Here is a 22,473-nt window from a genome sequence, read left to right on the forward strand (position 1 = left end):
GTCTAAGTTTGGTTGTAATTGTAAATTTAAGTCTCCCCCACATATCAGGAGACCTTCTGTTTCCGCTACCAAAATATCAGTAATTTTCTGAAAGAAACCAATATCACTTCCCAGGGGTGCGTATATATTCAATAGAGTAACTGAATTTCCGTCTATGTTCCCCCTTACCAGAATATATCTGCCCTCTTTATCTCCCATTTTGAATACTTTTCAAAATTTAGCTTACTTGAGATAAGAATAGCAACTCCTCTCCTATGTCCTGATTTATATGAGGAGAAAAACAAATTAGTGAAGCCCATTCACTTTAGTTTTCTATGCTCATTATCACTTAAATGAGTTTCCTGTAAATATACTACATGGAATTGTTCTTTTTTCATTTTGGATAAAATTCTCTTAAGTTTGATTGGATTTATTAGCCCATTGACATTAAAAGAAATGAATTTTATGTTGTCCTTAGCCATCTGTATTTATCTGTCAATGTATCATTGAAATTAGCAGAATAAAACTTAATCGATCTCCTCCCTGAACAAATAAGAGCAAAGAAATGCAAATAATAACAAAAATGGCAATGAACATGTGATTCCAAGGCTGAGGTCTCTAGTAGATGACCCTACATTGAGCTAGAGGAAATGCCTAGTTGTGGGCCCTACTTCCTATTCTTAATGCAGCCATGTCATTCCTTCATTCTCATTTTCGTAAAAATATATAATAGTGCTGGGATTTTTTTCCCCTCATATACAAGGGTGATTGATAAGTTTGTGGCCTAAGGTAGGAAGAGTCAATTTTTTAAAAACTTGCACATTTATTTTTCAATATAGTCCCCTCCTACATTTACACACTTAGTCCAGCGGTTGTGGAGCATACGGATCTTGGACCTCCTGAAAGTGTCTATAGGTGGGTGATTGATAAGTTTGTGGCCTAAGGTAGAAGGAGATGAGTTATACAGCTCCCATAACATGCACAAGCAGGTCAACTCTTTGAGTGATTATGCAGAAAGTTTGAAGTTAATAACACATCTTCTACCTTAGGCCATGAACTTATCAATCACCTATCTGTGGACACTTGCTGGAGGTCCAAGATCCATATGCTCCACGACCGCTGGATTAAGTGTGTAAATGTAGGAATGGACTATATTGAAAAATAGATGTGCTAGGTTTTCTAAAATTGACTCCTTCTACCTTAGGCCACAAACTTATCAATCACCACCCTCGTAGTTACTGGTCAAAATGTTGGAAAAAGTGAACCATGGTCTCAAGGTTTGTTGAGCATATTCTGGACCTCTTGCGAATATTGAGCTACACACACACAAAATGCTCAGAAGGCCAGACAGCATCTATGGAGTAGAATAAAAAGTAGCCATTTTGGGCTGAGACCTTTCATCGGGCTGGAAATGAAGGAGAAAGAAGCCAGAAAAATAAGGTGGGGGAAGAGAAGTAGAAACTGGCAGGTAATAGGTGAAATCAGGTGAGGGGGATGAAGTGAGAAGCTTCGAGGTGGTAGGTGGAAGAGATAAAGGGCTGTAGAAGATGGAATTGGACAGCTGATTTTATGTGGCAGCTTGTCTTCCACTGCATGCATGAGTTGCACATCTTGCAGTTGTAGCCATGAACACAGAAGATAGTCCTTGTCACACAAAACTTGTTGTTTTGTTTTGCCAAAAAAAAATCTTTATTTTCTATCTCTTGTCTGACTTTTGGAATCTCCTTATCAAACTTCTGTCTTAATTTATTATTTCTCCAAGTTTCTCCCCTGCTTTCTGTGTGGCATCCATTAAATAGAAGCACCTTCAAACAGTCTGTTTGGTTTGTGAACATAATTGGTCAGTGTAGCAGTTCCAAAAATTACATGGATAGAATGTGATTTACTGTTTCATAATTTTTGAATTTGTATAACGTCTTTCCTAGACACCTGATGAATAATAACTACTTGAATGATTGCTCTACATTTCTTGTTTCTTTTGTGTTCTTTCTACAGTTAACTTTGACCATTTTCAGATCCTTCGAGCAATTGGGAAAGGAAGCTTTGGAAAGGTAAATGATACCTTATGTTCATTAAGAAGACCATAATGAATGATAGTATCAGCAGGTTTGCAATAATAAATTTCACTTAGGTGAGTACATTTAGCGTATAGTCACAAAATAAAATAATATGAATAAACACACCTTTTTTAAGACATCTGCTATTGTGTGTGCTCTATCTGTTTGTTCAACCAGAGTCATTAGGATAACACAAAACTGTATGTTGTGGATTCTGGAAATTTGAAATGAAGTCAGAAAAATTGCCATTTCATGTCAATGACTTATTATCAAAATTGCCAGACCTGCCAAGTTTTGTTAACACTTTTTGTTAACACATTTTCCTAACACGTTTTGTTTCATAATGCAACATTTCTCAATGAATAACATATGGTTTCAAGAATCCTGATATGACTAATTACTTTTTTGTTTAGAACTTTAAAAATTAGAAGCTGCTTTAATGGCTCATATAGTCTAAATATTAATCAAAATTGTGTCAAATAATTTGGCATGTCCTATATGACGTTCGACAAAACAATAAAGAGAGAGTTAGTTGGAGTTTCTTGATAGATTTCAGTTCTCTTCTGGACTTCTGAAAGTTGTCATCATGGTCAGCTTGGCAAATTGGAAATAGTGCTCCTTGGCAGAAGTAGCAAACAATGTAATTTATAACAAATAGATCAAAGAGGATATGTAGCAAAATGTAAGCAGCATGGAATCATCTACTAGATAAAGGGAAGGATTGGGACTGATCTCATTGTGAGAGTTGATGCTTGCACTGTTCACAATGATGAACTCAAAGAAGCAGTCACAACTGCCGGACAGAGGCCCGGGCACTATACTAAGATACAGTAATTATGCCAGAACGGTAAACTCTGAAAATTTTGTACTGAATTCCTCATGCCTGCTGGGGGGAAAGCTTTAGAGACAATAATACTAAACAAAACTATTAACACCTGGAAAAATGTGACAATAAATTAAAAAGCAGTATTGATTTGTTACATATAATAAGTCATGATTGGAAAACTAACTCCCCTTAATAAATAGAACCTGGTTGATAAGGCAACAACTTGGGGGACAGAAAAGAGAACAGATTTGTATGGTTATTTTTCATACTGAAGGGATCTGCTTAATGGTATCTCCCAGGTCGGTCACTCTTTTTGACATAGGTTAATGATCCAGATTTAGTGATAAAATCAAAATGTCAAATAAAACTTGGATATGTAAAGGATGATGATGAGGACATTAATAGATCAGGAAGAACTGAAGAAATGAATAACATTGAGACAGATTATAATTCATTCAGAGAAGTGAAGTAATTTGTTTTGATTGGACAATGAATAAATTGTATTTTGTAATTTTAAAGGAAGAGAGTGAAATGGAGTGAGGATGGGCAGTGAGAGAATGTATGTAAAAGTCTTTGATTTGTCAGGCAAATTACAAAGACCACCAAAAGATATGGTGATGCCAAGACATTATGTAAGATGAACATCAGCGAAACTGAACAGAATTATGCTCAATGCTCATAAATTTAACTGGCATTTGGAGACAAAGTTTTAGTTCTGGGCAATTGAAGGTGGTTAAGGGCCGTGTTGAGTCTGAAGATGAGATTTATTAGGATAGCCTCCATTGTTAGGGAATTTGCAGGGGTGACCTAACAACCAAAGTTTCTAATGCTTTTGATGATGGAATAATTTGTCTAAAATTTCTACCTTGGTTAGTAGTGCTATATGTGTAAAACAGTCGTGTCTGTCAATTGAGCATTCATTCCAATCATTCATTCTATATACAGCTTGTCGTTAAGATGACACTACCAAATGTGTGCAACAGTTTTCTGGTAGTCAAAAAGCTAAGAAATCTGACTAAAAACAACACTAAAAATACCTTTTCTAAGATAAATTGTGAAGGGGTGAGCAATGGTGAGGCGAGTTCAGAAGATGAACCAAGATGGTGTGTTGCAGAATTGTTGTAGATGGAGTTCTGATGCCAGTATAACTGGCACGGGACAGAGGTTGGATTGCCCTGGGAGCCAAAAAGAGAAGTTGGGGCCTGGGCAAAGGAGATTTGGTGCCTGTACAGCTAGCCTGGGTGCAAGGCTGGATTGCTCTGGTCACTGAGCTAATTTGAAGAGCTTGAGAGTGACTTCAGGCTGGTCATCAAAACAACAGGGCCCAGAGCAAGTCACTGGGTGGCACAGTCTAGGCCTGGAACCTTTTGCAGCATCAGTGTCTGCCTCCTAGTGAGGTACAATTAGCTGTTTAAGCAATTTAAACGCTGACCCAGATTAGAGGCAAGAGCCAATTTTGCTTGCTTTCCACAATCTTCACCTCTCCAAGGTGCCAGAGAGTTTCACTGTTCCATTGTGTAGTCAATTTAAACTCTGGCCCAGATAGGCGGAAAAGACAGGGTGTTGGTCAAGATGGGAACTGATTTCACTTGTTCTCCACAATGGTCATCTCCATGGTGCTAAGGCAATGAATATGTCTTCAGCTGCCATGCTCCATGCCCAATAGTATGATGAACTGATAAGTGAGGCTTTGGGCCTATTCCAGGCTATTGCGGGATTCCTATCAGTGGACTTAATCAATTGCTTGCATGATTTGTACTTTTTTTTCTTTCTTTTGCATATTGGGTGTTGGTCTTTTGTTTGATCCTGTTGCATTATTACAGATTGCCAAGTGTGATGTTGTGGCCATCACTAAATCGTGGCTGAAGGATGGTTGTAGTTGGGAGCTGAATGTCCAACATTGCACATTGTAATGGAGGGATAAGAAGGTAGGCAGGGGGGGAGTGTGGCTCTACTGGTAAAGTTTGCTGGAAAGATTTGACATAGGATCCGAAGATGTTGAATCCCTGTGGGTTGAGTTAAGAAATTGCGAGGGTAAAAGGACCCGGCTGGCCGTTATATACAGGCCTCCCAATAGTGGCTGGGAGTTGGGTTACAACAGGAAATAGAAAAGGTCTGTCAAAAGGGCAACATTATGATAGTCATGGGAGATTTTAACATGTGGGTTGATTGGCAAAATCAGGTTGGTAATGGATATCAAGAGAGTGAGTTTGTTGAATGCCTAAGAGATGGCTTTTTATAGCAGTTTGTCATTGAGCCTACTAGGGGATCAGCTATACTGGACTGGGTGTTATGTAATGAACCCGAGGTGATTAGGGAGCTTTAGGTAAAATAACTCTTAGGAACCAGTGATCACAATATGATTGTGTTCAACTTGAACTTTAATAGGGAGAAAGTAAAATCTGATGTAGCAGTATTTCAGTGGAGTAAGGGAAATTACAGTGGTATGAGAGAGGAGCTGGCCAAAGTAAATTGGAAGGAGCTGCTGGCAGGGATGTCAGCAGAGCAGCAATGGCAAGTGTTTCTGGGAAAAATGAGGAAGGTGCAGGACATGTGTATTGTAAAAGTGAAGAAATACTCAAATGGCAAAATAGTACAACCGTGCCTGACAAGGGAAGTCAAAGCTAATTTAAAAACAAAAGAGAGGGCATACAACAAAGCAAAAATTAGTGGGATGCTAGAGGATTGGGAAGTTTTTAAAAACCTACAGAGAGCAACTAAAAGAATCATTAGAAGGTAAAATATGAAATATGAAAGCAAGCTAGCAAATGATATAAAAGTGGATAGTAAAAGCATTTTCAAGTATGTAAAAAGTAAAAGAGAGATTAGAGTGGATAAAAGACCAGTAGAAAATGAAGCAGGAGCAATAATAATGGGGGACAAGGAGGTGGCTGATTAACTAAATGAGTATTTTGCATCAGTCTTGGCTGTGGAAGAGACAAGCAGTGTGCCTGATGTTGTAGTCTGTGAAGGAAGAGAAGTGGGTGCAGTTACTGTTACAAATGAGAAGGTGCTCAAAAAGCTGAAAGACCTAAAAGTACATACGTCATGCAGACCAGATGAACTGCACCCTAAGGTTCTGAAAGAGGTAGCGCTCGAGATTGTGGCAGCATTAAAAATGATCTTTCAAAAATCATTGGACTTTGGCATGATGCCGGAGGACTGAAAAATTGCAAATGTCACTCCACTCTTTAAGAAAGGAGGAAGGCAGCAGAAAGGAAGTTATAGACCAGTTACCAGTTAGCCTAACCACGGTGGTTGTGAAGATTTTAGAGTCAATTGCAAGGGACAAGATGATGGAGTACTTGGTGACACAAGAGAAGATAGGACAAAGTCAGCATGGTTGCCCGACTAACCTATTGGAATTCTTTGATTACAAGTAGGATAGATAAAGGGGATGTAGTGGATGTTGTATATTTGGACTTTCAGAAGGCCTTTGACAAGGTGCCACACATAAGGCTGCTTACCAAGTTAAGAACCTGTGGTATTACAGGAAAGTAACTATGATGGTTAGAGCATTGGCTGATTGGAATAAAGCAGTGAGTGGGAATAAAAAGATCCTTGTCTAGTTGGCTGCCAGTGACTAGTGGTGTTCCGCAGGGGTTGATGTTGGGACCACTTTTTTATGCTGTATATAAATGATTTAGGTTATGAAATAGATGGCTTTGTTGCCAGGTTTGTAGATGATACAAAGATTGGTAGAGGGGCAGGTAGTGTTGAGTAAACAGGTAGAATGCAGAAGGACTTGGACAGATTAGGACAGTGGTTCCCAACCGTTTCTATGCCCCACACCCCTAGGAAATGTTTGATTAATGTTCGCACCCCCTACAAAAGTAATATCACATTTGAAGATGAAGAAGTCTAATTTCTGATTTTTGAACCACAAATTGAACCACATACAATACTACGGGTGAACAAGTTGAACTTAAAAAAATAAGCTTTTAACTCAGTGCATAAAATACAAATATAAATTGAGCAATTAGGTTCTAGTTAATTCAGAAAAAATTGTGTTATGATCCCAGCCCCCTCCTTTGTGAGAATCGCAAGAGCCCTAGTGAAGGGGGGGTCAGTGACCCAAGAGAAGAGATAGATACGTGCGGTGTCCCTCGTTTCACGGCGAGACAAAAGCTGGCGACTGTGGTCATTGTCTCGTGGAGACACCTTTGTGAATTGGGAACTGTACTACATGTATACCCTCAGGGCAACGTGGGTGGAGAGACGGAGACAGATTGCATCATCCCAACCTGATTGACATCTGAGACCCCGTGAGTTCCGATAAAAGAGGGGTTGTAAAGACGGCCCCCCAGATGCACCAGAAGACACGCTAGAAATTCTGTGACAGCGTTTAATAGTGACAGCCGATGGGGGGGGGGGGGGGGGGGGGTTCGTGTGCGTCTTTTTCCTTGCCTGGGATTGGCGACCTCACCACGAAAGAACGACTTTAGCTACCGGAGAGGCCACAAGTGAACGGTCACCCCCCCCAACGAGACTCCGATGGATCAAACTCCTAAAGGTTGGAAAAAACCCGCCGGGTAACTGTTTCATTCAATCTCTATCTCTCTCTCTCTCTAACAAAAGTGCACCACCGCGACACCCCAGAAGACGGCACCTGGTGGAACTGCAGTGAACGCAAGAGACTTTTAGATATACAGTGGACAATATATACCTTACCCCTAGACAACGATAGAGCTTATTTCTTATTGATTATTACTATACCTGCACTTTAGATTGAGTATTGACGACGTATGTTATCTGAATGTTTGTATTAACCTTACTTTTGTGCCCCTTTATAAATAAAAACATTTAAAAATGGTACCATCAGACTTCAGCGGACCTCTCTATCTTTGCTGGTAAGTGATCCAGTTACGGGATACGTAACAATTGTAAACAGTAAAATCAATCCCAATTGTGAACATAAAATTCAATGACTTCTTTGCTCCTGCTTCTCATTCATGATTTGGTCAAAACGTGGAACTTTCTTGCTGACTGCGATCCGCAGGCTTGCCTGTGGATTCAGGCGATTCCTAGATTTTGTCTTGATTGACAAAAGAGAACTGAATCCAGATTCACACAAGTATGTTGTTGCAAATGGAATGAGGACATGGAGTGCTTTTCCACCAAGTCTTGGGAATATATCCAGTGCAGCACACCAAAACTTTTCCAAAGTCTTGCTTTCAAATTGCATTTCAAGAGCTCGATTTGTCCACAAATCAATAAGATCTTTCTTCAGCTCTTCATCTGACATTTTCTCCAAATTGTAGGAATATGGATTCATGATCCATTCTTCTGAAATCTTCAGGTCTCCAGCAGCAAAATATCCATCAAACAATTCTGACAGCATTTCCAAATGAGCCACAGTTTCTTCACGCACAGTAGGAGTTATGGATCCAGCATCATCAACCAACTCTTCTAGTGAAGGAAAATTTGAGAGACTGCCTCTTTCCATCCTTCGATGCCAAAGACGTAACTTTTCTTTGAAGGCATTCGACTTTTCACAAGCCTTCAATATGTTTATCCCTTTTCCTTGAAGAGAAACACTCAGGTCATTCATATGAGTGAAAATATCAGCTAAGTAAGCCAGCATTTGGGCGAATTCCTGTGGTTCCATTGCCCCAACCAGATCACATTCACGCTCCTCCAGAAAAATTTTGATTTCTTCCCGCAGCTCAAAGAAGCGGGTTAAAGCTTGTCCTTGTGACAACCAATGGACTTATGTGTGGAAAAGCAAAACTGAATGCTCACTTCCCAGATCCTCACAAAATGATTTGAAGATGCGATGGTTCAAACCACGTTCCCTGATCCAGTTGATGATCTTCACACAAGTATCAAGGACTTTCTTCAAATTTGGAAGCAATGTTTTTGATGCCAAAGCAATGCTGATGAAGAAAACAATGGGTAACTTGCAAGTCTGGAATCTCCTTTTTCATCAATGCAGAAAAGCCAAATTTATTTCCAAACATAGCAGGTGCCCGGTCAGTGCACACAGAACCAATGAATTTGATATATATATCATGTTTGCAAAGAAGTCTTTCACCAGCTGCATCACATCCTTTGCAGTTGTGTTTGTTTTCAGATCTTTACAAAACAGGAAATCTTCCTTCACAGCACCATCATTGACATACCTCACTAATGTGATGAGTTGACTACAACTGGAGGCATCAGTTGACTCATCCAACTGAATAGAGATTTTAAGAGGACGAGCTCTGACATCTGAGATGATTCGGTCCAAAATATCTTCACTCAATTCACTGATTCGGTTGTGAATGACATTATTTGATAGGGGCACCTGTTCAAATTTTTTTCTTGCTTCTTTGCCCAGGATAATTGTTACCATTTCCATTTCACATGGCTTGATGAGATCTTCTGCAATTGTATGGGGCTTCTTGGATTTGGCCACTTTATATGCCGCTTGGTATGAAGCAAGAAGTAGTGGTTTTTCAACAGAAACTAAACCTAATTTTGGAAGAGTTCCTTGTGAATCAAAATGAGCTCTTTTGATTTTCAATGACCCAACATCATGAAGCTTGGATGGCTTCAGATTTGAGTTGTAAAACACAGCGCTACAAAGAATGCACTGGGGTTTTTGCAAGCCATCATTTCCTGTTGTGCAAGTGAATCCAAAGCACACGTAGTCATCATTCCATTTCCTTCTTTTTGACATGATGAAGGGTTAATGAAGGGTTAAGAGTAAAGAGAAAAATATGAGCTAGTATGAGAAAAACTATCTGACTAAGTCATGGATGACTGCTTTACTCAACCAGACACGCCTATAGCAAAGTATCGCGAGAAATATGCTTTAGAATATTATATTATGATATTATCTGCGGTTACGCCAAGATAAATCGTCAGGTGGAAATGCTACGGGGATGCAACGCAAATATTAGGCTACTCTCTACTGAATTTACACACCTATTTCCGATGATTACCGGAGATATGAACTCCCATCACACGATTCAAAGTCCTCGGTGCTAACCATGATACCTCCTCAACTAACACAATTCAAAATTATCAATGATTCAAGAAAAAAACCTTTTAAGAGAAAAAAAACCTTTGAAATTCAAAAACGTCTTTAATCCATTGAGACAAATACGAATGAATGACTTCAGCTGGTTTTAAAAATTTTATAATTGAATAATTTACCTACCATCTGCGGGTTTGGTTTTAACGCGAAGTTGTTACTCGATGGTTGATTCGGAATGAATAAAGATTTTGGCATTATGAGATGATTTTTAACTCTGAGATGTAACCTTCTAGCTAACACTGATGAGACTCCTCAGCTCTGAGGTGTAACTTCCCAGGTAACACTGATGAGAATCCTCAACGCTGACTCGGGCAGCGGGAGACTGGAGTGAGTTTACGTCTCTCTCGACTCGGGCAGCGGGAGACTGGAGTGTGCTTGGGGTAAACATTACTACCACTTCTCGAGGCACACTGGCAGCTGGCTGAGTGATGACTCGTGACTCGTCACTCAAGGACACAAGCACTGTTTGTTGCACCCACTGAAATTCCATCTCGCACCCCAGGTTGGGAACCCCTGGATTAGGAGAATGGGCAAGAAAGTGGCAAATGAAATATAATGTTGGAAAAGGCATGGTCATGGAGTATAGACTATTTTCTAAACTGGGAGAAAATCCAAAAATCTGAGATGCAAAGGGACATGGGAGCCCTTGTGCAGGTTAACTTGCAAGTTCAGTCAGTGGTGAGGAAGGCAAATGCAATGTTAGCATTCATTTCAAGAGGTTTAGAATACAAGAGCAGGAATGTAATGCTAAGGCTTTATAAGTCACTGGTGCGGCCTCACCTTGAGTACTGTGTACAGTTTTGGGCTCCTCATCTCAGAAGAGATGTGCTGGCATTGGAGAAGGTCCAGGGGAGGTTCATATGGATGACTCCAGGGACGAAAGGGTTATCATATGAGGAGCGTTTGATGGCTCTGGGTCTGTATTTGCAGGAATTTAGAAGGATGAGGGGGGATCTAATGGAAACCCTCTGAATGTTGAAAGGACTAGATAGAGTAGATGTGTAAAGGATGTTTCCCATGGTGGGAGAGTCCAGGACAAAAGGGCACAGCCTTAGGTTAGTGGGTGTCTATTCAAAACAGAGATGCAGAGAAATTTCTTTCACCTGAGGGCGGTGAATTTGTGAAATTTGTTGCCAGGTCATTGGACGTACTTAAGGCAGAGATTGATAGGTTCTTGATTGGACATGGCATCAAAGGTTACGTGGAGAAGGCCAGGAAATTGAGTTGAGGAGGAGTGAAAACGGATCAGCTATGATTAGATGGTGGAGTAGACCCGATGGGCCAAATGACCGAATTCTGCACTTATGTCTCATGGTCTTAAGGTCTTATTTTTACTCTTCTTTTTCTTTAATTGGGTTATTTCAGGTTTCTTGCTTTGTGGCTACCTATGATCAAGCAAATCTCAATGTATAATTTATACATTCTTTGATAATAAATATACTTGAATCTTGAACTGATAGAAAATGAAAATGCAAGTAAAAATTTCCACTGCCAGTAGGGTTTAACCGAAGGTCACAGAGGTAAATGTCAAAGGAAACAGAGGTAAAAACTACAAAAAAATACACAACAGTGGTTATAATGCACTGCCTGAAAGCAATGTTGATGAAGATTGTTATAAGTATTAAAAGTTAATTGGATAAATACCTGAAAAATTACTGTCATAAGATTAAAGAACAGAGGTGTGGTACAAATTATTTAAAGTGTCAGTATAAACATATGATCGTAAGATCCTTGTCATGGTAAGAAATACATTCTGTCGCATTTTACAAAATATAACTTAAAGTTAATCAAATAGATGAGGTTTCTCTTATTAGGTCAACAATTTCTATCAGTCAACAACATTGGTTTAAAGTGAAACTATATTTTATTTACAAAAGTTAACAGATATGGTGTAACTTACCATTTTTGCTTCTGTGGTTAGAACTTTGTTTTTAAAGGCACACCATTCACATCAATTGTAAGATATTAGCATACTGATATGATACAGCATAGAAAATGTTGCAAAGTCAGTGCACATAATCTATTGTATTTTTCAGATAAATTTTTAATATGATTTCATTTTTAAACCAAGTAAGTAGCCTGCTAATTTAATATGAGCTTCTTTTACACCACTGGAAAGGTAGAAATATGAAATCTGTGCAATTTTAGTGTAATTCTTCTAAATGCTATTCAATTAGGCACTTAATAAATAACATGGTTAAAGTCTCGGCCTGTGAAATTTTATTATTGAAGTCTTATCAAGATTTTTGTTTTTGGAAAATTTGCTCTTTGAACTGCAGATTGAATCAAAATTGGCAATTGTAAGAGTGTAAGCTTCTCTTTACATGTCAGTCTGTCCATGTCTTTGACAGTCTGTCTGTGATCTCTGGTCTTTGCAACAATCATTCATTTCATATAAGGCATTGGTAACTCACCTCAAAGTACCACTCAGGGCTCTCTTTCAAAACCACTGGGATCACAATTTCACCATTTATATCTATAATTCTCTTCCTACCCTGAAATTTAACTTTGGGTAGAGTATAGGCTGCATCACAATTTGATGATCTGCTTAAAATCCAATTTTAATTGCTTTTACAGGAATCTACTGTATACCCATTTCTCACAGGATAACACTCCAGTACATAAAGCTTTTCGATGAAATCAGTTTAAGTTGATAAATTTAGATTTCCTTCTCTTTGTGATTTTAATTAGTATTATTCTTTATTTAATTCACTAAAATAATACTCACCACACTACTTGCCTGCTTCCAATATTTTGTCTTAGTTTTCAATTAAAGGAAGTGACAGTGCTTCAACATTTATTGACAATTTGCGTTATTATTGGTAAGTCATTAAAAATGCATTGAACATTTGAAACTTAATGAAAATTTTCCTCAATGTAATTGAAAAGTTAGTTTCTTTTGCACTTTGAGTGGATTAAATTAGCAGGACATTTAAATTTAATGAAAGTTAATTGAAAATCTGTACATTAAAATATTTCAGCATTTAAGGAAAATAACATTGGTTTATTACGTTATTGCAGTTTTAAACATGATGAATTAGCAATTCACTTTATCCATTTTCAGGTTGTTCAGAGGGAATGAACAATTAACTGCTGAAAGTAAGCCTTAATGAGTGCAATAAAGGAAAGTGAAATCCACTGAAAAATGGCATTACCTAAATAAATGATGTGGTATTCAGTGTTGGTTATTTACAGTACATTAGATCAATTATTAACCATTCATTACAAACTTCAGTCTTAATTTAAATTCCTACCAACAGTGTTGTTTCTTTAAATCCCATGTCTAATTTAATCAATTAATTAACATAATTGGTTTGCTTTTTGTTTTTCTGCATGATAAAATTTAATTATATATTGGGAGTCTGAAAGCATTAATTACTTCTCCTTTGAAGTACTTTTATATTACTTGGTGTAAATATATGCTCTTGAAATGCTTTCCCCCTTATTAATAATGAATGTATTAATCATTCAACTAGATATTGCAATTTAACATCAGAATATAAGGCTAGCATAAAGTATATATTATGCAAAATATACAATATGTGTACATTCCTGTGGAATTACAATCAATAATGCATCCATCAACGTACCGCATTGTAAAGTTTCAGAAGTTTTTAAAAGCAGTACAAAGTGCTTCCACTGTGTTTGATATACTTTCATGATTAAAAAAAAACTATTCTATCATAGTGTAGTTGGTAAAGCCCCATAAGTGAGTAATTTTCTCAAAGTCTTTTCATCATCTACAAGGCAGAAGTCAAAAGCACAATGGACTGCTTTCTGCTTGCCTGGATCTGTGCAGTTCCAGCAACATTCTAAAAGCTTGCTACCATCCAGGGTAAAGCAGCCCACTTGATTGCCATTACTGACTTTCCTAAATACTTATTTCTTTTACTGTTGGCTTACATTGGTTGTTGTGTACCATCTACAAAATGTACCACAGTTACTCACTTTGGACATTTTGAAGGCACCTTCCAGATTTGCCACCTCAGCCTCAGACAAGGACATGGGCAGCAGGCGCATGAGAATGTCACGGCCTGTGAATTTCCCTCCAAGTTGCTTACCATCCTGATTTTGAAATATATTGCTGATCCTTTGTCCCTGGCTCTAAATTCTGGAACTCTCTCTCGAATGACGCGTGCCTTATTATTTCTGTAAGTGATTTTCAAAGTTCATAATTTACACCCAAGACTCCAATTTATGCCAGCTTTTATTCTGAGTGTGACCAGTGACATTATTTGGTACAGGGCTGATGCTATGATTTTCTCAGCCTCTCCAAGGTGAATATGCGTAGAAGTGCTCATGCCAATTTCCCATTTGAGTTAATTTCACCCAGAAACGCAGAATATCCTAGAGCTGTGTCTCAGACTGAGTCAGCCAGCAGCCCTCAAGAAGACAATCTTGCACTTTAATTAATCCACATATGTTCAAGCCAACCACTTTTGCAAATATATTCAATATATTTGCACTCATTTCACACAACATTAACTGAGCAACCTCATGCCATGTGATGTGTATTATGAGACACCCATGGTCTTGCCGTATGGGGAAAATTGCTTTGGAAGTTTAAAGGGGAAATTAATTATGGTGATTTATTTTAGGAAGTTTATGAAATATTGGCACCTGCCACTAACATTAAGCAAACACTTTTAATTGTATATTTCACTGCACAGCAGAATGCAAAACATGAGGCGACTTTGACCCAAGGGATGAGATAATAATGCAACAGAACTGCATTAAACCAACATGACTAGCTGCAAAATGTGATATTTTTGATTTTGAGTCATCTGAAATCACAGGTTATTAAAGGACTGACATCAAAGCAACTTGGATAGAAATCTCTTGCAAAGGATAATATCAGTCTAAGATGAATCCAAGAGCAAGATCGTTTTCATTTTCAGAGAACAGGTCTCTTCACTAGATCACAGGTTGTGACTGGAATAGGAGGAGAAAGTAAGTGCCAGGGCTGAAATTTTCTCTCAAAGCCATCAATGAAGAAGAATTGCTGTCAAAAATCAATATAGTGCTATTACTGTCATGGTGATTCTACATCACCAAGGGTGAAATAACGTGCAAGGCTTAAACTTCAATAAAGCTTGTTGTTCAGCAAACCCAAAGAATCTGGAATCAACAAAATATGTAGCAAGCATTAAGGCCAAGCTGGAGATCACCAATTACTCTGATAATTCTGAGTAAGTATTTATTATTCATTACACCAATGACAACAATCAACTATGGGTTGACATGAATATTTTGCAACTTGTGAAATTTTAAAGTGAGAGGCGAAAGATTTAATAGGAACTTGTGGAATCCACGTAAAGACTAAACAAACTTTCAAAAATCTTCACTGTTGTGCAATATTAACTTAGTGAGGAAGTTCCAGGATGTTCTGGAAACATTTAGTTGCTAATGAGATCAAAATTCAAGAATGTTAACGTGACATTAGATGTAATCCCTGGTGACTGTGATCATTTTCTGTGTTTTGATGCGTTACCAGGTCTTCACATTGTCTATGTGATGCCCTGACGTGATTGTACTAGTTGTTAAAAACAAACCTTTCAGGGCTTTTGGTTATGTGAATGCTAGTGCAGTGCCTATAACAATAATACTGAGTGAAATCTAAGCTCAACAAAGCAAAATGTTGTTCTATTCCAGAGCTAGAAATTCAGTTAGAAAAATGGGAGATTATTCTGGGACATCACACAAGTGCTGGAGGAACTCAGCAAGTCACACACCCCATGGAAATATGCTCTTTAGCCCACCTGATCCAAGTTCTCAAAAAAAAAGGTGAATTTGAAGTGTGGAGGAATGTTGTTTGTTTTTACTGTGTACTGTACCAGCAGTTATGGTTGAAATGATAATAAAAGTGACTTGACTTATTGTATGACATGCTACAGTATGAGAATCCACTAAATCATCACCATCAATATGCTGGGTTAACTGAGTTTTTCTGTACTTTGTTAGCAATTTATCTGTTTATTGAGGAGGACATTTTGTGAATGATGAAGAGAAGTACAGATTGTGGTAGCTGCTCATAAGTGGGAAGCCTGTGGAGCAGGCAGAAGATGAAGAAGTCAGCTTGGTAATGTTTTAGGAAACTCTTAGGCCAACCTCGAAGGCTTGTGTTGAGGAAATTTGTGAGCCAAACCTGCACCTGATTCAGGAATTCACATGGGGCCTTGTCACCTTTTTATCAATGGTTCAGATTGAAACAGAACACAAAGAAAATCTCTTGTACAGCAGTGGTGAGTTTCTCAAACAAGTATTCAAGTCTGTGAAAGTGTGTACTGTGGAGTAGTTTGAATGAGAGCTTAAAGTTACTCCGCTGGCCCAAAATTTTTCCAGCAGTTTATTGTATTTGCATTACAATAGTTACATGCTAATTTCACAGTTTCATCAATAGCTCACTTTTCTTTGTAGTATTTGATCTTTGTTTTAGCTGTGCAAAGGTTGCTTCCAATACCTGACAAATGGGACTTGCTTTGCCAGACCTTAAATGCATCATTCTTCCTGAAAATGGGTGTTCATTTATGATCTTGTCCTTCTGCCGTGACTTTGACCATTTTGTGTTATTATATTTGTACATAACAAAGAACTGCAGCTCCCTGTGTGCAATGCACCCAGAACTGGAAGTGATGTTGTGAGATGGTCGCACAAGCTTGTGGCAGGCTGAAGCCACTTTACTGTAAATAAAAACAATGCTAGCATGTTTACCCACGCTGTTTGTCTTTATTAAGAAAAAAAATAACACATCGGGATGAGATCTAAACATGGAATGTAAATGAAAACCTTTTGCTTCTGAAAAAGAGACACTGGTTCCAAAGGACAAAATAAAAACACACCAAGTGAGGTTGGGCAGCGAGGCGACAGAGCACATTGTGTCCAGAAGTCCGCCAGTTTCACCAAAAGAGATCCAGAAGAGAGAGACCGAAAAGACCTATAATGGGATGAGCTGAGTCCTCTGCATCCATGCATTTTACCAGCAATTTTACTGATAACTGGAAATGCGTCAAACAGTGATTCAAAACATATTTTGCGGCCAGTAGAGCTGGAGAGGCAGATGAAAAATTGAAGGTGTCTGTCTTTCTACACAGAATTGTCAAAGATGCTTCGGACATCTACCACAGCTTTCAAATTGATGAGACAGACTTTAAATTGGATACTCTGATGACAAATATTGAGGAGTATTTTGTCCCAAGTAAAAACATCACATTTGAAAGGTATGTTATTTCCTGTGATCAGAAACAAGGTGATAGCTTTGATCAATATTTAGCTGAGCTTCACACACTGAATAAGTTATGTGAGTTTAGAGATTTCAGAGACTCACTAGTTAGAGACAAAATAGTTTGTAGAATTTCAAATAATGGGCTCAGAGAAAGATTGTTCTGTGAAAAAGATTTAATGCTGGAAAAGGCTGTGGATATGTGTGAGACAGTGGAGATAACACAATCTCAACCTGAACTGTACAGGGCAGAAACAACAGTGCCTGCTGTGAAAACAAATGGCCAGAGCGCAACATTTTTTGCAAAACAAAGAGGAAGGCTCAAACAGCAAATGTGGAGGTAGGCACATTCCAAAGATGCGTCCAGGCTATGGAAAGCCCTGCAACAACCGTGGGAAGAAGAACCATTTTGCAAAGTGCTGCAAAGCATGGGGCTACCCAGAGAAAGGGGCACATGGTTGATGTTGAAATGGAGGAAGTCTTTGTGGATTCTCTACAGACTGCTGCTGCTGGTAAAACAGAATGGGTTGTTCCACTGACTGTGAATTAGACAGTAACTCTATTCAAGCTTGACATCAGGTGAATCTGTTGTCCATCAATGATTATAAGACTCTCAAATTAAAGAGCAAGATTTAGATAGTGAAGTTAATTGCATCAGGCTGTACTGGAGAGAACGTTCCAGTAAAAGAAAGCTGTTTAGTGACCTTCAAGCACAAGGGATATTACCTAAAGGCACAGCTACTGATGGTTGGAAAGTGTTAGATCTGAGTGCATGTGAAAAGCTCAACCTAGTGAACAGAGTTTTTGCAGTGGCTTCACTGACCAAAGGTGACCTCACTTCACTCATGGAAGAGTACCCAGATGTCTTTGAGGGGCTCGGACGTTTACCTGGTATACAAAAAGTTCATGTAGATGAGACAGTGGCTCCTATTGTCCAAGCACACAGGAAAGTTCTGTTTGCACTTAGAAATAAACTCAAATAAGAACTGGCACACACAGAATGGATAAATGTCACACAGAAAATTGAAGAACCAACCGACTGGGTGAGCTCACTGGTCATTGTGCAAAAGAAAAGTGGAGCATTGCGGATATGTCTAGACCCAAGGATCTCAATAAAGCCGTCAATAGAGAGCATTTTAAATTGCCAGCACAAAAGGGGGTCATGTCCTGTTTTGCAGGAGCCAAGTGGTTTAGCAAACTTGACGTGGCATCTGAGCTTTGGCAGATGAAGCTTGAGGCAAGTTTGAGACTGTGTACTTTTAACACACCAGAGCGAAGATAACGATCTCTTCAGTTACTGTATGGGATCCTGTCCACGCCATAAAACTATCCACATGATTGTTGAGAGCATATCTAGTGATGAGACCATGATGGATAGCATCATCATTTGGGGGTCCACGAAGGAAGAACATGATGCATGACTGAGACAGGTGCTAGACATGACATGGAAAGTCAATTTGAAATTAAATAAAGAGAAATGTGAATTTGGTGTCAAGACACTGACTTCCATAGCAGATGTAATATCTGAAGAGGGAGTGAAGCCTGACCCAAGAAAGACATCAGCCATTGAAAACATGGAGAGGCCCCAAAAAAAGAGGTGAGATGTTTCTTGGGGATGGTGGTTTTCCTGGCAAAGTTCATCCCTCAACTGTCTGCTGTGTCAGCACCACTCAGGTCACCCCTTAGGCAGTGAAATGAATGGATTTGGTCTCGTGAGCAAGAAGAGTGTTCCAGAGGCTGTATAGAATCCTAACTGAAGAGCCCATGCTGAAGTTTTATGATCCTGAGAGGTGTACTAAGATCTTGGCTGTTGTGTCTCAGTACATACATCCTTTTTATACATGAGGTGTAAAAATCTCTATGTTATATCTCCGTCTAAATGTGCAATGTGCAATTTATAGTAATTTATAATAAATACTATATACAACAGCATAGTCAATATAACATAGAAATACAGTTGTGTCGGCATGAATTAATCAGTCTAGTGGTCTGGTTGGGAGAAGCTGTCTCGGAGCCTGTTGGTCCTGGTTTTTATGCTGCAATACCGTTTCCCGGATGGTAGCAGCTGGAACAGTTTGTGGTTGGGGTGATTCGGGTTCCCAATGATCCTTCAGGCCCTTTTTACACAGCTGTCTTTGTAAATGTCCTGAATAGTGGGAGATCCACATCGACAGATGCACTGAACTGCCTGCACCATACTCTGCAGAGTCCTATGATTGAGGGAAGTACAGTTCCCATACCAGGCAGTGATGCAGCCAGTCAGGATGCTCTCAATTGTGCCCCTATAGGAAGTTTTTAGGATTTGGGGGCCCATCGGAGGTGAAAGTGGCACTGTTGTGCCTTTTCCACCACACAGCCGGTATGTACAGACCATGTGAGATCCTCGGTGTTTGGTATGCTGAGGAATTTAAAGCTGTTCACCCTCTCAACCTCAGATCCCTTGATATCAACAGGGGTTAGCCTGTCTCTGTTCCTCCTGTAATCCACAACCAGCTCCTTTGTTCTTGCGACATTGAGGGAGAGGTTGTTTTCTTGACACCACTGATGATGACTTCTTCAATGTTGGCTGCCTCATTATTATTTAAGATTAGGCCAATCGGTGTAGTGTTGTCAGCAAATATAATTAGCAGATTGGAGCTGTGGGTGGCGAGACAGTCATGGTTTTACAGAGAGTAAAAGAGGGGACTTAGGACACAGCCCTGAGGGGCACCTGTGTTGAAAGTCAGAGGGGCAGAGGTAAGGGAGCCCACACTTACCACCTACTGATGTGGAAACCAACTATGCACAGATAGAGAAAGAGCTTCATGTCAGCACATATGCATGGAAAAGGTTCCATCAGTGTATCCATTTGCAAGCTTTTGAAGTGGAGAGACCATAAACCATTATGTCCAAATCACTGAATGACTGCCCAATGAAAATACAGTGCATATTGATAAGGCTACAAAAATATGATGTGAAGATGACGTATACACTGGGAGAATATATGTTTGCTGCTGATACGTTGTATCAAGCATTCAACAAGAAAGGTGAGAGTGACCAAGTGATTAATGCAGCTGTTGACATGATTGTCACCTCCAGTCCAGTATCTCCTGAAAGAATAGAGAAGATTAGGATAGCAGCAGGGACAGATGAAATAATGAAAATACTCAAAGAGACAATACAGAAAGGATGGTTAGAAACTAAGAATGAGTGTCCAATGTGTATTTGGGATTATTTGGCATACGGAGCTAAACCATCAGTAGTGAAATATATGGTATTTAAAGATACGGTTTGTGATTCCAGTGTCACTACTCAAGTAAATGCTCCAGAAATACATGAAGGACATTTTGGTGAGGGAAATGTAAATGAAGAGATTGTAAAGTGATGTTCTGGCCAAAAATTAACCAGGATATCAGCTTCCCACTGCTTCATGTGAAATATGTTTACCAACAGACTAAAGCAGCATTCAAAACTGCTTACAGCACACCTTGTACTAAAAGGCTGTACTTCAAAGTTGGAGTGGATTTGTTTGAATGAAATAGGAGGAGTCATATTGTTGTAACAGACTACTTTTCCAATTGCCCAGGCGTTGCAACACTGTAAGCAACATCCAGCAAATTAGTCATTAAATTCCTGAAAGCTGTGTGTGTGAGGTGTGGAGTTCCTTGTGAACTAGTATCAGGCAATGGTCCACAATTTTTGAGCTGTGAATTTGAGTCCTTTGCCAATGATTGGGGGTTTCGATATATAACTTCAAGACCACATCACCCAAAATCTATTGGCCTAACAGAGAGTTCAGTCAAGATAGTGAAGGACCTCATGAAGAGAGTGCAAGATGGACAAGAGGACTTCCACAAAAGTCTGATGATTTACAGAAATGAACCACTGCAGAATGGCCCTTCACCAGCACAAATGTTGATGGGTTGACGCTTATGCACTAACCTTCCACATAGCCAGCACATGGTCGTAGATATGCTCAAGAGGAAATTGCTCCACATTCCCACAAGATCTAGATGGAGTGAGGAACACCTCTAGGAGGGAACTGTGTGGATCTATGACCACAAGCTCCAACCCATAGCTGTGATACGTCACATGTCAGTACACAAAAGAGGCCAGCAGATGTGAAAAATAAATGTGTTGTTCGGAGTTGTTAGAAAAGCTCTAATATTAACACAGCCAATGAAGGCAATACATTTGTGGAAACAAATAGCAGATCAAAAAGTATCATCAAATAACGACAGAGACTGATTGAAAGTTGATAAGTGAATAAGGGACTGTTTATGTTCATTACAATTGACATTAATGTAAATATCTTTGTTGGAAAGCATTATTGTTTCTTGCAAGTTTATGAGGACATAGTATCGTGGTTGTTTTTTCTTTAAGGGGAAGATGTGTTGTTATGCATGTACATTTTAAAAAAACCCCTGCAGTTCCCAGTGGGTAATTCAGGCAATTCACCCGGAACCAGAAGTGACATTGATGAGCTGTTTGCATATGCTCATGTTGGGCTAAAGCCATTTTACTCTAAATAAAAATGTGCTAGCTTTTTTACCCATGCTGTTTGTCTTTATTAAGAACAAATGTAACACATCTGATGAGCTACTTTCCTGCAATTATTCCTATCTCACAACCTCCAATTCTTTCAGCTAGCTATGCCCTGTAATCTAGTGACTGATCTGGTCATCAAATATGACCTTCAAGCTACCTCCAATATTTGTCAATTTCCCATCATGTCTTGCTAGATTGTGTAACTCAAGGTGACCAGAAATACATAAAATTCATGGATATTCCATCAGTTTTCCACCTTCTGGCAGCTACTCTGAAGTATATTGCTCAACTTTTCATTTGGTACAGATCATCACCAAGGGAAGAGCCAATGACAAAAGCCCATAGGGGCATATAATTAGCCCAAAGCAGAAACATGAAATGCACCTCTGTATTGAATGACAGGTAAATAAGAACCTTCTCCACTCTAACAAAGGAGAATCCACGAGATCCACAACAACTTTGGGAAGTGTTTGGGCAGATTTAAGGGCTGAGTAAGGAAAAAAATCATGGCCAGCTTCCCAAATGACAATTGATCCAACATGTTTTCCCAAATAAACCTGTCACAAAATCTGCATGTGGCCCCAAAGGGAGGAACTCAAACATTGTTATTTTTTTGCCTGCAGTATATATAAGGTTCTAACTGTTTGATGGAATTGAATGCGTTCTATAGAGACCAAAACTGAATATTTTACAGTGAGTTATTGCCACTGTATCTTCTATTATTGTGAAATATGTGAGTCAGTGATGAAAGCTAAAATTTTCTTACATTCCCTGCTTCATTTATGATTTGTGTTAACAGCACAGTGTAAATTGTGGTTGAGATATATATTACTTGTTTTTTGTC

At 39.0% G+C, this 22,473-nt stretch overlaps 1 protein-coding gene across 5 annotated transcripts in view; it reads left to right on the plus strand.

Moving 5' to 3' along the window:
- LOC140726361 (serine/threonine-protein kinase 32B-like) overlaps window positions 1-22,473 on the plus strand; it is a 291,326-nt gene that overhangs the window by 78,478 nt on the left and 190,375 nt on the right. For 3 of the 5 annotated variants that reach the window (XM_073042632.1, XM_073042636.1, XM_073042633.1), the window contains exon 2: window positions 1,975-2,030. The exons of 1 other annotated variant lie outside the window; for it this stretch is intronic. In XM_073042632.1, the coding sequence (XP_072898733.1) occupies window positions 1,975-2,030 (56 nt within the window). Of the gene's footprint in view, window positions 1-1,974; window positions 2,111-22,473 lie in introns of those variants that run through there. One more of the 5 variants, XM_073042635.1, reaches the window with a different exon arrangement.

The sequence above is a fragment of the Hemitrygon akajei genome, chromosome 4 (assembly GCF_048418815.1).
Source record: "Hemitrygon akajei chromosome 4, sHemAka1.3, whole genome shotgun sequence".
NCBI lineage: Eukaryota > Metazoa > Chordata > Chondrichthyes > Myliobatiformes > Dasyatidae > Hemitrygon > Hemitrygon akajei.